General features: G+C 34.7%; 1 protein-coding gene across 2 annotated transcripts in view; it reads left to right on the forward strand.

Moving 5' to 3' along the window:
• STK17A (serine/threonine kinase 17a) overlaps window positions 1–13,634 on the forward strand; it is a 30,711-nt gene that overhangs the window by 12,028 nt on the left and 5,049 nt on the right. For both annotated transcript variants that reach the window (XR_003255104.1, XM_026075288.1), the window contains exons 3-6: window positions 4,724–4,868; window positions 11,586–11,712; window positions 12,468–12,516; window positions 12,622–12,801. Coding sequence is in view for 1 of the 2 variants with exons in the window: in XM_026075288.1 (XP_025931073.1) it covers window positions 4,724–4,868; window positions 11,586–11,712; window positions 12,468–12,516; window positions 12,622–12,801 (501 nt within the window). In the remaining variant the exon portion in view is untranslated. The remainder of the gene's footprint in view (window positions 1–4,723; window positions 4,869–11,585; window positions 11,713–12,467; window positions 12,517–12,621; window positions 12,802–13,634) is intronic.

A 13,634-nucleotide genomic window follows, 5' to 3' on the forward strand; every position in this document is an offset into this window, starting at 1 on the left:
TTTGTGTAAATATACTAGACTTTTGTTATCCTTACTTTAAAAAAAAAGTCTTTGCAGTCCTGAAGAGATGATTGGGGTATATTTGATATGCTGGATGAAGTGCTTTTTCCATCTATTAGCTATTTGGACCTGGACAATGTTACTATTTTGTGTCATCTTGGGCATTACTTATTGTCCTGTGTGTGAATAGATGGTTTGATGTGTAATGTTTCATTTGTTGTTCATTGTCCTACAACTGGATAAAGTAAGGGTCTGCTGGCAGGAAACTTCATTTGGCATAGGATTCAACAGATGGAATTTGAAGCAAAAACACTCCAGTCAGAAATAATTGTTCTGTTCCAGTGTTAGCACCTTGTCTGTTAGAGCTTAATTTAAAGTTTTATAGATAGTCTCAAATCAAAACTGGAGTTCTTCTGAAAGGTGCAGGAAAAAAACTTCTTATACAGTATTAGTTGCTTCCTCTAGCTCTTTACTATCTTCAGTACTTTCTTTCCATATGTCCTCTCATCAGAGATGGATTTACACGGTTACTTCTGACTTTGGGGATATCAGTATGCTATGGTAGTCTCACACTTGAGGAAGTTCTCAGTAAATTCACTTGCTTACTTCCTATCAAATTGTATGCCTAGCTAAGAAAAGGAGAGTATGACTGTCAGTAGTAGTGAATGTGAAACTTTGCTTATGGTGTTACAACAGCCTTGGTTTGCTGTTTCTGTAATATAAGCTCTGTGTACAGAAAATGAATGAATTTCCAATTATCTTCCAAAGAATCCTTTCAAGAAAGGTTTTGACAAAGCACAAGATTCAGAAAGTGAATTTTTGACCCTTGCAGGCTATATCCATATATGATCTCACTCAGCATTTGAAGTCAAGTGGATTCTTTGAACTTGCTATCCACATATCTGTACTCTGAGGATTTGTAGTTTTGAGTCTTTCAGACCTGCCTTAATGCCTGATCCATTAAAGCTGGAGAAATGAAATTTTTCAGACACATTGAAATAGAGATTTGTTCAGTCTTTTTCTGATGATATGCTAAATGACTATGGTAGTATGTTGTAAGTGCACTTGAAAAAAGTATGCTGAATTCTGTACAATCCACTGTTCAGATATCTTCGAAAGAAGATGAACAATCTCAGTTGAATTTAAAGACATCATGATTGTAACCATGATTAATGTTCCAGACTTTTCAAATGACTTTTTACTGCTTATCAGCATAAACAAGCTAAAAAGGTAGCATGATTTTCACCAATGAAGAGCAATTGGATTTTGCTTGAAACTAGAGAGAAGTTACTAATACAGCAGTACTTTCATAAACAAGTTAGAATAGATGAGGAATTCCAGTTGCTGTAGCTCTTAAGTTTGGAAAGAATTCTTACTTCTCACACTTCTTTTTACAGCTAGCTAAGGGAGTCTGTACTAGTAAAATCAAGTATTGTAAACACCGTATTTCTGAAAGTTTCTTATGTGTTTTTTTCAAATTAAGAAGGCTTGTTCTCCTACAGATGTTGTTGCATTTCTTTGCTTTTACATCCTAGGAACATTCTCTGTGGAAGGGGTGGGTCCAGTGGTTTGCAAAGCAGTTATTTCATAATGACCAGTCAGAAAGATACAACTTAATGGAAGATGGGTTCTTAGAGGAGAAACGGATAAATGTGAAACACCAGAGAACTCTTGGTCTGTGTGTGTTGAAATCATAGTAATGACGTGTCCATAACACTTTCACACTTTCCTAACAGGTATTTTAATCCCTTCTCTGTCTTGTTTTTTTTTGTTGTTGGTTTTTTTTCCCCTGAACTATGAACTATATAGAGCTAGAGAATAACCAAGTTGAAAGTATTGTTAAGGAGCCTGGTAAAATTTGGCATAGACATGCAATAGAATCTTTTTCAAGTTCATTTTGACATTGTGTTTCCAACCACTTGTGACTGTACTGGCTCATAGCTAGCTGACTGTTCTGCTTAAAGGGAATCAATTATGCTCACTCCACAGCAACGATGTACAAAAGTCTTACAGTAATTAATTTATCCTCTTGCATTTGTGTAAAGGATTGCTAGTTATTCCTCTGAAAATGGTATCTTTTTGATAGAGTAGATTGTCTGGAAGAAGTTGTCATATCTATATCCAAAATAAAAACTTGATATAAAAATGAAACATTTCATATCAAACCATCTATTCACTGAAACTTTTTATGTAAAGCTAAGTATATTGATGTCAATGGTGGCTGGGAAGGGCCATGTTTTATAAGTCATTAAGTGGGTGTGTATTTCTACAAGGGCCATATTTCCTTGTCCGTCTTAAAGATGCTGATGAACCTAGGCATCTTCAGAATCCTGCAAGTTACTTAAATACCTCTTTTGAAAAAACTTTTCTGGATCCATTCCCCCAGCCCCCCTTCTCTCCTATGCTAGAGGTCTCTCTTGATTTCAGTGATGGGACAATATCTGCTTCAACTTTTATTGCCTTGACTTTTAACAAATATAATTCAAGGTTCTTGAAGTGTAGTACTAAAATTCTAGAGAGTGTGCATTTTAGCTTGGTGTTCTTCAGTGAACCTCAGTGTTCTTAATTGTTCATTAGCATAACTTAATTATAAGATATGTCTACTGAGCAGACATACAGTAGACAAAAGGCTTAAGTCTCCTCTTTGATTTTTTTCAGCTGGGTCTATTAAAAATGAAGTACGATCCTTGGTTGACATTAATTGTTTTTTGGGGGGGAATAACCTATTTCACATAGAATTAAATAGCAGATGTACTATTTTGCTTATTTTAAGTGGTAGAGCTATACCAGAAAAATCCATTTTGTTGGTGTAAAATAGATCTATGTTGATAATTTTGCTAGTAGATTTTATCACTGTATGTGAACTATAACTTACTGCTACAAGGAATTAAATGCATCTTCCCAATAGCACATTATGGCATTCTTGAAAAAGACTAATTTTTGTTTCTTTCATTAATTACGGTAGTCACTTTTCTACCCCTATCTTGATCCAAGTGACCTTTCTTTTTAAAGGAATTTGTTCTAGAATATTAGAATATAGTATCCAATGTGCATTTTTTTTAAAAGGTCATTGATATCTGAATCCTGTCCAAAGCTGAAATGTTACTACCATTTTCCTTGAATTAAATAATAACATGCTGAAGGAAGCTGTGATGAAGAATGTTGGTATAGGCAATTTTTCTGGAGGAGTGAAAGTATTGCTACTCCTTTCATGAAAACTCAGTTTATCCTTCAGAGCTATCCCTTTTGATACAACATAAAAGGGATTACTTAATGGACTTTTAAAAAAAAAAAATCTTTTTTAATAAAGCAAATCATACTACTGTACAGTTTGCCAGCATACAGAATAGAAATATAAAACTTTTCTGAGAAAATCTTGAAACTTAACCCTTTTCTAAATTTCTTTTCTTGTAAGGTGATCTGCAGGGAGAATTTCAAATAATGGTAATGAGGCTATTTGTTAAAGCAAAGAAAATTTTTGTATACCATGAGGCATTTTAAGGCACTTAGACTATAGCAGCAAAGTTGGTATTGGCATAATGAAAATTCTGAGTGTATTTACATGCTCTTTTCTAGAGGTACATAATGTAAATGCACCATTCATGTAGAACTGTCATGTTTACTGTTGCATCTTTGAATATGCCTCTCTTCTTTCTTGATGATCTAGCTAATCTAATTTATTTAAAAATTAGCAAGCAAAGGCATAGAATAGGTGGTTACACATCAATAAAGATTAATGCTTGTGGAAAGTCAAGTTTGGCATGTCACAGTTTGGAGCAACTGAAGAAGATACTGTCCCCAGGGCTTTTACCATCTTTCACTAAGGGATGATTATAGGATTTCATGTGAAACAAAATGTGTACATGTTAATTTCATTTATACTTTGATGAGCAATAATTTGGCAATCCATGTACGAAATGGCCCCATTATAATGTTCTTATGCCCCTTCTTGTTTCAAGATGGAGCATCTACTCATTTTACTTCTGATGCTACATGGACACAGGAAACAGTTCACCAGAGTCATTGCTGTACAGGGGTGGTACTGCATATGGCTTCAGAGTACTTTAAAAATATTCTATTTGTTCCTTTTTGTAGTTATTTTTATTTTTTTTCTTTATATTATTTATTTAAATATATAAAAACTAAGAAAGCAAGCTTTGAGAGCTAAAAATTCTCAGAAGCACTTTTTGGATGGAATCCACTTAGAAACTTAATGCATCCTTATATACCAGAGACAAATATGTCAATCACATTATAAGCTTTACAATTAGTCTTTTTGAGTATGTGCAAATAGTGTTGTGGGGAGGATGATGGGAAGGGGGGACTGTTTTGTATTTACAAAGTCTTATCTTGGTCAAATTACAGTGCATTTCCACAGAAATGGCAAAAGGCACATCTTTGATGTAAACATTGCCATTAAAGAAATGTAATGACTATGCTTTGAGATGAGCGCTAATCTTTCCAAAAGATCCCCAAAGGTTTCTGCAGGATTCATGTTCTCTAACTTAAGCGAGAGAGATTTTTCTCTCCTAGGCTGCCATACTTCACAGAAGTTTTCTTCCTAGACTATAAAAGCTTGCCAAATGTTTAACTGGAAAAAAATCTCTATGGGACACTACTACCTGCTGATCATGATTTGTTTATTCTAAATAAAAGTGTATGTAGAACCAAATGGGTGCTATTGCTTATTCTTTGAAATAACAAAAGGCATATTGTTCCATAGTGCTGCTGGAGGTGAAATTTTTGACCAGTGTGTGGCTGAAAGGGAGGAAGCCTTCAAAGAAAAAGATGTTAAACGACTTATGAAGCAAATTTTAGAAGGAGTTTCGTTCTTGCACAGAAACAATGTGGTTCATCTTGACTTAAAGGTAAGACTCTTGCTGTATTTTTCTCGTGAGTTTCTTGACTCAATTGCTGATTTTTCTTATTGATCATGTGTTGTACTAATGCTAACTTATTATTAACACTTTTATACCGGTTATTCCTGAAACCATAAAATTCCGTCTTTTGGAATGCAGTACGTACTAAAGTTGCTGGGCTTTTGAGGGGTTGATATGAGCATATCAAATGTAAACTTACTTTGGTTGGATAGTATGTTATGAATTTGAAAGCGAATTTTCATTGCACCTTAATTTGGGATTGAGTACTTTGGTTAAGACCTGGACTTTAAGTGCAATAAAAATGTCTAGGTATTATATAGCTATTTAAAAATAAATTTGGATTTTGTGTTGATGAGTTATACTGAAGAATATGATATGCTCATATATTTCTATGAGCATATCAGATGTAAACTTATATTGGTTAAGTAATGTGAGTTTAAAAGTGAATTTTCATTGCTCCTTAACTTGGGAATGAGTACTTTGGTTAAGACCTGGACTTGCTTTTAAAGGACAGTAAAAATATTTATATAGCCATTTAAAAAATAGATTTGTTTTTTGCATTGACTTGAGTTATAATGAAGCAGAAGGATGGCAGATACACTGGCAGTATAAAGTTTAATGTTTCGGAACAAAGTGTTCTCTACAGGATTAGTAAGCAGTATATTAATGCATTAAGTATGTTTATAACACTTCAGTAGTTGTTTAAAAAAATTGCTTTAGAACTTGATTAATTTAAATGCTGTCACTTACTGCCAAGCAGTTGGCAAAATTCCTATTAGTGTATAAATTATCATGAGTTGCTAGAATAAACTTTTTTTTTTCTGACTGAATAATATTTTTGACAAAAACAAGGGAACAGTTCATTTGCCATTTTCCTAAGAAATTCAGAGTATTGTGTATGGTTGAGAGCTGTAACAGGAATCCAGAAGATGATTATCCTCTTTTGGTAGCAAACTGTAATTAATTTTCATCAGCTTCCAACTATTTCTCAGTTTTCAGGTTGAGCTACCTTATTATTACTAAGCAAGGCAACATAAAAAGAATCTTCCATTAAAATTTTCTAATGTTTTCTTACATTTCTAATCCCCCTGTTGATTACTGAATATGTTGTAAGGTACTATGTTTTTTCTGTTCCTGAGATCCTTTAGTCCTTCATTGTATTTTAGTGGTAGTACAAAGCTGCAAGTAGATTCCAGTCAAGCTATACATACTTTATGTATAGCATAGCTGATAAATGGCTCATTACTTGCTAAAGCAGATGATGGGTAGTATTTGCAGACAAATGTCTCATGGCTGTTTCCTAACTATTTATTCAAATTATCTCTGGGATCCTTCAATATTTTCTGTGGCCCATTAATTTATTCACACATGCATAGAATATTAATAGCTGTACTAAAATAACTAATGGGAAACTTCTAGCAAGTGATATGAGAATAAGGATTCAAAAGGATTAAAAACAAGAGTTAGAATCCCTTAAGGTTCCAATTTGCTTACACAAGATATGTGGTGTCTCCACTTTGCCTGTACATGTACTATACTTGGCCAAAACTATTTCCATTAAATTTCCTTGAAGCAAATTATGTAAAATTAAAACATGTCTCTTGTGGACAGTATATATTCATAGCTTTTGTAGTTAAATCTGTGGTGTTCCTTAACATAACACCAGCTGGGTATCTGTAATCAGAAATGCATTGAGCTTTATTTGACTACAGCTCTTTCTTAATGGCAAAAGTAGACTGGAATGTTGATTACAACTTGCATACAGGTAGCTTTTTCAAAGTTTAGAAGAAGCTTACTTAAACTTTCCGACAAATCAGAAAATTAATGTTATGAAATAGAGCATCTCTAGTTCTCACTGACTGAAAGATCCAGTGTTACTTTACTGGCTCATAACTTTATAATTAGGAGAGCAAATTTGTCATATGCTTGAGTTTTCATACGTTTATACATTAGTGCAGTGTGTGCAATTTGGCTTTTTAGAAAGTAAAAGGGTTTTAATGAGTCCTACTTACAGTGTGGTTTACTTTCTGATATATAAGACTTTGCGAAATAAGATTTAGGGAACTCTTCAGGATATTGGCAAATAAAGATGATTAAATCTGTAGAGTTAACAACTATGACTGCTGAGGATTGATTGACCTGCATGCCTTGGAAGACATGAAAAATAGCCCATTTTTCAAAGGATCAAAAATTTAAGTTTGGTGCTGTTTTTGGTTGCATGCTGATTAACGCACTGGCCTCAAACTATCTTCTTTTTTGTAATATGGCTAATGTTGCTTTACCCTAATATCTTACAACACTTCGGAATTTAGTAAATACTTTGTTTTGCAGGGTAACATTTGCAAGACTTGCATAAAGTGTATTGCTGGCAAGCAATGTGTCAGCCAATATCAAATCTTACAAATACCTGCTAAAATGTTTTCCTTGTGCTATAATACTGCTCTTATGTTTGGGTCTCTAAAGGCTTCCCTTTCATTTGTCTTGTACAAAGACCTTTATAAAGGTCCCTTCAGTTCTTTGTGGAATCTTCAGATAAGGTCAGACTCTACCCCAGAAGAATTCAAGTCAAAATGGTTGTCAGGATGTGATTGTAATTGTTACTGTTTACAAAGCTTGTTGTCTTAGAATTATATTAAAAATCTAATCAACAGGATCAATGGCACTAATAGGTAGCTTGCTTTGGCTGCTGTCTGACCCCTTAACAGCTGCAAGATCTTCCCTGTGAGTCTGAACACTATATTCTATACTGGAGGGAAAAAAACTGTTTTTTGACTTGGCTTAGCAGAGTTGCCACCTGTTTCTTTCCAAAAGGGTGGATCTCCTGAAGGATGGTTGAAATCTGACTTATTTTTAACGACAATAGAATCATCTAGTTTCGATTTGGAGAAGGAGCGAATATAATGCTACTGAGTGCAAATTAAATATCATTCAACAGTGCTGCGTTCATTCTGTTTAATTTGCACAGTGTTCATGGACTCTATTGTGGAGTCTTTCATCTCTTCTTAATGGTGCGTAAAAGCTGCAGAGTAAGGGAGACTTTCTTACTTTGTTTTCTTTGGCTGTTTGACTTGATCTTCAGCTGGTGTTTGATTAAAAACTTAAGGTGATTAGGAATGGAAGAAAAGTATTTTTAAAAAGATGGGGGGAAGGGGGAATGGGCAGACTTCCCTCCTGTAAGGGAGGACTCGCTGCCTGTCCCATACAATGGGGATAAGTAAAGAGCCTTAAACTGCCCTGGAGTCAGGGAGAATGAGTGTGCCAAGTAGCACTCTCCTGTGGTATATATTACTCTGGCTATCCAGCAAGCTAGCTTCCTTTCTGTATTGTTTTCAAAATGTTAGGTACAGTGAGGACAGCTAGCAAAATCATTATTTGAAGGATGTCACTCACACCAGTATTCAGAAAGTAAATTAACGCAATTACTAAGGAAGTGGCTACTATGAAGTACATTACAGACTAATTTTCTCGGCTGAATATTCCAGGTGGATTACAGCTGAATGCTTATTACATAGAAATGTAGCAACTTGCGTATTATCAAAGGGAAAAATCCAAGAAATTAAGAAAGAGTTAAAAATTAACATTTTAATTTTTAAAGGAGAAATAGTTTAATATTGAATTCAAATTTTAAAACCATTAGGGCATAGCCATGTGTTTTTAAGCAGATATAGAGAGTCCAGGTGTTTGTGGAGTCTGTTTTGTTTATAACCTTAATTCTCAGTTTGTGGAATTTTTATTGCTTATTTTGCAGAATAAAATACAATGCCGCCTTCCTATGTCTACTCTTTAGAGACATTGTTACCTTTTTCTCCACTGTTGTTCTGTTTTAATGGATTAAAGATATAGGAGTCCTTAAATATTTCTTTTTTAAGGCAGACTGAGCCTACTTTATCTTTGTACACAATGTAGCCTGAGTATTCTAACTAATCTGTTTTTCCTATTTCTGTTTATTATTCCTTGGATAATTACTTGTCGTCTTGTCTTTTAAGGTTTTGAATACCTTATTTATTTATTTACAGTATTATAAAGTTAGATATCTAACTTCATTACTGTTACAGGTTAATGTGAGGCACTGAGCATTTTAAAAAGATTATCTTTGTTATACATCTTTAATCATACTCTTCTTGTACCTTTAGCTGGTTTCAAGAAATATTAGGGCTAAGGGTTTATAGAATCTTCTAGAATAATGGCAAACTTGCCAACAGATTTTGCCATTATATGGTCAGTTTACCAGTTTTCAAAACTTCTGCTTGCAAGGTAGGATTGAATTGTGTGTCCCATTTTTATTAAGAATACTAATTGGAAATAATTTGTGACTTGAAGAATAAAATCCTAGATGAGAACTGATCTTTGTATCTGTTGCTGTAACTTCCTTTCAGATTTTGAAAGGTGCCTTTGTGCAGAAGTTCACAGAATCGGGAAGGCTGTGCTCTTTTGTGTGATGGTAGTTTAGTTCCATTTTTAAGTGCAAAATTTAAGACTCTTGGTTAGCACCTGCAAACACTTACGATGCTTTCCATTGCTACTCCTTTAAGCAATGATGGTAGAAGTACAACTGATGTATCTAAGCCTGAAGCCCAAATTTCTGACTTTTGACAGTATGCCTGGGGGGATACAACTTAATTTGCCTTGTTTTATAATTTTTCCCAAGGTGTCTAGCTCTGGCCATTCTAACAGGACATTGGGCTAGACTCACTGATTGTTTTTAGTCTTTTTTTCTACATACCAATATTGTACTGAAGTACATCCATTCAGATTGTCTTTTCAGTCAAGGATCCTTCCTCCTTCCTCCTTCCTCCTTCCTCCTTCCTCCTTCCTCCTTCCTCCTTCCTCCTTCCTCCTTCCTCCTTCCTCCTTCCTCCTTCCTCCTTCGCCTATGGTATCATGAAGATTTCATGCTGAAATTTAGACTGTCATTTCATTTCAATCTCATAATGATTCTTTAAAAGAAAATGTGACTGATGCTTCAATATGAATTGATTAGGATTATGACTTAGCTTGAACTATAGATGGGCTTTGTTCCACATAAGTGTGTCGTAGGTAATGAGAGCTAAAGAAAAAAAGCACCCAATAAAAAGTTCTTTTGGCAACTATATTATCTACTGAAATATTATTACAACATAGGGCTTAAGGGTTTCATGAAATGTTTCACTAAACTTTTTTCATTCAAATATAGGGAATGAATGCTTTTCTCATACTTTCTATTTGTTTTTCACAAAGTAACTAAATTTCCCATTGGGAAGTACACCCAAGATGCTAATGAGGGCAGTGTGAGCAGCTTTTTTGGATGTTTGCTTTTCTAATACAAATACAGAATAACAAATGTGAACTGTAAAGCATATGGTAATGTGTAGTTACAAAAGCTTTTGTATGGCAACCAGATCCCAGCTTTTAAGCAAAAAATAAGCTGTTCTTATTACATACATTCACAAATAGAAAATAGATTGACAGCTTCGTGGAGTTTTAAATACCAATGGCTTAACTTTTCGGGAATGAAAGCATTTTAATTATAGTCAGGTCTTGCAGCAAGGAGAACTGGCCAAGCTTTTTAAAATGTTCTTTTACAGTTTCATTTCTATGATCAAAAGCAAAGCTATCAGTGTGAAATCATGACATCATGACTGATTAGGGGAAGAAGAGGGGATGGCCCAGCGACTAGGGAAACAGAGTAAATGTGGATGGTGTAATCCAGTTGGGTTATCAGTCAGCAGTTGCTTCTGTGTTCTTAGACTTTTGCCCCTCTTCCTTCTCAACGATCTGTGTTACAAGATGATCCAGGGTCTCAATAAATAAATAAAGGTTTCATCTATTTCATGGAACTCAGGCTAACCAGAGGCATGAAGGCAGTGTAAACTGTCAGTCTTACCTTTTGGAAAAGTTAATGATGAAACCCAATGTGAAAAATGGCCTGGGGGTGGCAGGGATTTCCCCCGCCCCCCCTCCAGACATGCTTCCGTTGCAAAAATCTGTAAAACTTGCTGTCTAAAGGTAGTTTTCAGATATATATATATATWTTTTTTTTAACTGAGGTAGCATTCAAAATAAAAGGTAAGGCACTTCATGGCCACAAAGTCAGCTTTGAAGAATGACAGCCAGAATCTGGTGACGTCAAAGCAAACAAGTTTATCCAAAGGTGATGCTCTTAAACCTGTTTTTCAGGCCGCTGTATTTTTTAAACTGTTCTTCAGTTAGTGTTCTATAATACAATTGTTCATACTTTGAACAAGATTGAGGTCAGTTGCAACAGACTTTCTTTAAACAGGTGTAGTCAAAGTAGTTTCGTGTGTTCTGTGGGTGTTTTGTTTTTACATGATTAAATGGTTTTTGAAGACCCTTCAGCAAGAAGAATTTTACACTACCTATTGGAAGAAAGCAAGAAGGGTGAGGGAGAAAGTTGGCATGAAGGAGTAAAAGTACAGATGTGGAGGTCTTTATATGCAGATGTTAAACTATAGGTACTGGATGCCTTTTTTTGTGTTCTAAGCTAAGAAAGGCAGGCGCTTGATTCTCAGTCATAAACTTAAAATCCTGCCGCTCCTTTTAGCCTACATGTCTGTTCAGGTTCATCCTGGAAAAACAAATCCTGGGTATTGTACTTGTTATGGAATGCATCGTTGCTACTTACAGTCTAAATTAATTATGCAATATTGTGTTGTCATAGACATTAGACTTGAGTGATCTCAAAAGTCTGCTTGTTTTGCTTTTCAGCCCCAAAATATTCTACTAACCAGTAAATCTCCTCTGGGTGACATAAAGATAGTAGACTTTGGCCTTTCCAGAATAATGAAGAGCAGTGAGGAACTAAGAGAAATTATGGGAACTCCAGAATACGTAGGTAAGTTGTTACTGAAACAATGATGTCTTGGACTGAACTAGTCAGGCTTTTGGGGAGTTAAGATTAAAAACTACCTCCAAATTTGCTGAAAGCCAGCCTGGCTGAGTTACTCCTGTGTTGAAGGACTCGAGTATTACTTGGATGTGGTGCTGCTGTAAAGCTGGAAGTGACATGCCATGGCAGTCTAATGAGTGATAATTGTGTGCCTGTGTTGCAGATGAGTATACACTTTAGATAACTCTGACCAACAGTGATAACAAGTATTACTTGGATTAAAGGTTGAAAAGCACGTATTCAGCCTTTTACAAAGGATAATATTTTAGCCCTGGTTGGTTTGCATCCCTTCATTTTTTCCAGGAAAAAAATCAAATCGTGCCAGACCTTGAAAAAGTACTTGAAGATATCTTTGAGAAGTTGTGTAGTATATTCTTTATGGGTTTCAGTGCTGGAATATGGAATATTTGAAACTATTTTTCCATAAGAAATTTTGGTAGGATTTCCTTATTTGGGAGAGAGACTGGTCTGACCTTCTGAAGTTGACAGTAAAGGGAAAGGGAGGGGGGAGGGGAACACTTTCAACCAACAAATGACAGTAACTGTTTAAATAACTTGAATAGAAATATCTTTATTTCAAATGACTGTCACACTCCAGATGGCTTGTATTATTAAATTATACCACGTGCCTGTTATTGCACTATGTAACTACATAATGTGATGTCTGCATATGACAAAAAAGCATCTTTTTTCCTGAACAGCTCCTGAAATTCTGAGTTATGACCCAATCAGTACAGCAACAGACATGTGGTAAGTTGAAAAAATTATTGGTCATCATAACTTTATTGAAAAGTGTTTGGGGTTTTTTGTTTGTTTTTTAATTATCAACTTTTCCATTTTCCGTTTTTAACTTAGGAGCATTGGAGTACTGGCATATGTCATGTTAACAGGGATATCACCTTTCTTGGGAGATGATAAGCAAGAAACATTCTTAAACATATCTCAAATGAACATAAGTTACTCTGGAGAAGACTTTGACCTCATATCGGAGTCTGCTGTGGATTTCATCAAAACTCTGCTGGTTAAAAAACCTGAGTAAGTAAAATATACAATTGTATATGCTAATATGTCAGATTGGATTCATTTTTAAATACACTTAATGCTTGCATTTTTCTTCTGATACCAGAAGAACCAAGGGTACTTTGCTTATTCACATTTCATTATGTACTATCAATTTTTATGTATATGAAAAGAAGTTCTCCATTTCCCTCCAAACTTGTATGTTCTGAATGTACCCAAGTGTTAGTAATTATAACTAATTCATTTTGGAAAATTGGAAATGAAGTAAAATGTGTGGTGCAGTATACTCACTTTCTTTATATGTACCTTGCTGGTGGCATTTGTAAATGAACTGTGCTTTGAGCCTTCTATTCTTGATGATTTGGTGAAGTACCTTACTCTTTTCTGGTTCACTAGTGTGCTTCTCTCAATGGGAGGCAAATCAGAAATTCCAGTTTTCAAAACAGAAGACGTTATCTGTAGAACCAATTCTTCATGGGACTTGTCAGCTATTGAAATTGCTTGCTGTTTCTCAATGGAGATACTTGAAGAATGCAAGGATTGGATAATTTATATATATATATATATATATGTATGTATATATATATGTGTGTGTGTGTGTGTGTATATATATATAAATTATTGAGGTTCTACTAATTTCTTTATTTAAAATAATAACTTACTAATTCATTTCCTTGGATTGCTGTTGGACTTTTTCTGGCAAAAGGTAGTAATCAGCACAACTCTTAATAGTTGCATCAGTCAGTGTTTAATCCAGTCATATCCTTGGAATAATTTGTATGGATTTCATATTCAGAGTATTAGATTTCAAGTTCACTTTAACGTTTCTTTTAACACTTTCCTTCCTC

This window comes from Apteryx rowi, unplaced genomic scaffold (assembly GCF_003343035.1).
Source record: "Apteryx rowi isolate R43461 unplaced genomic scaffold, aptRow1 scaffold_400, whole genome shotgun sequence".
NCBI lineage: Eukaryota > Metazoa > Chordata > Aves > Apterygiformes > Apterygidae > Apteryx > Apteryx rowi.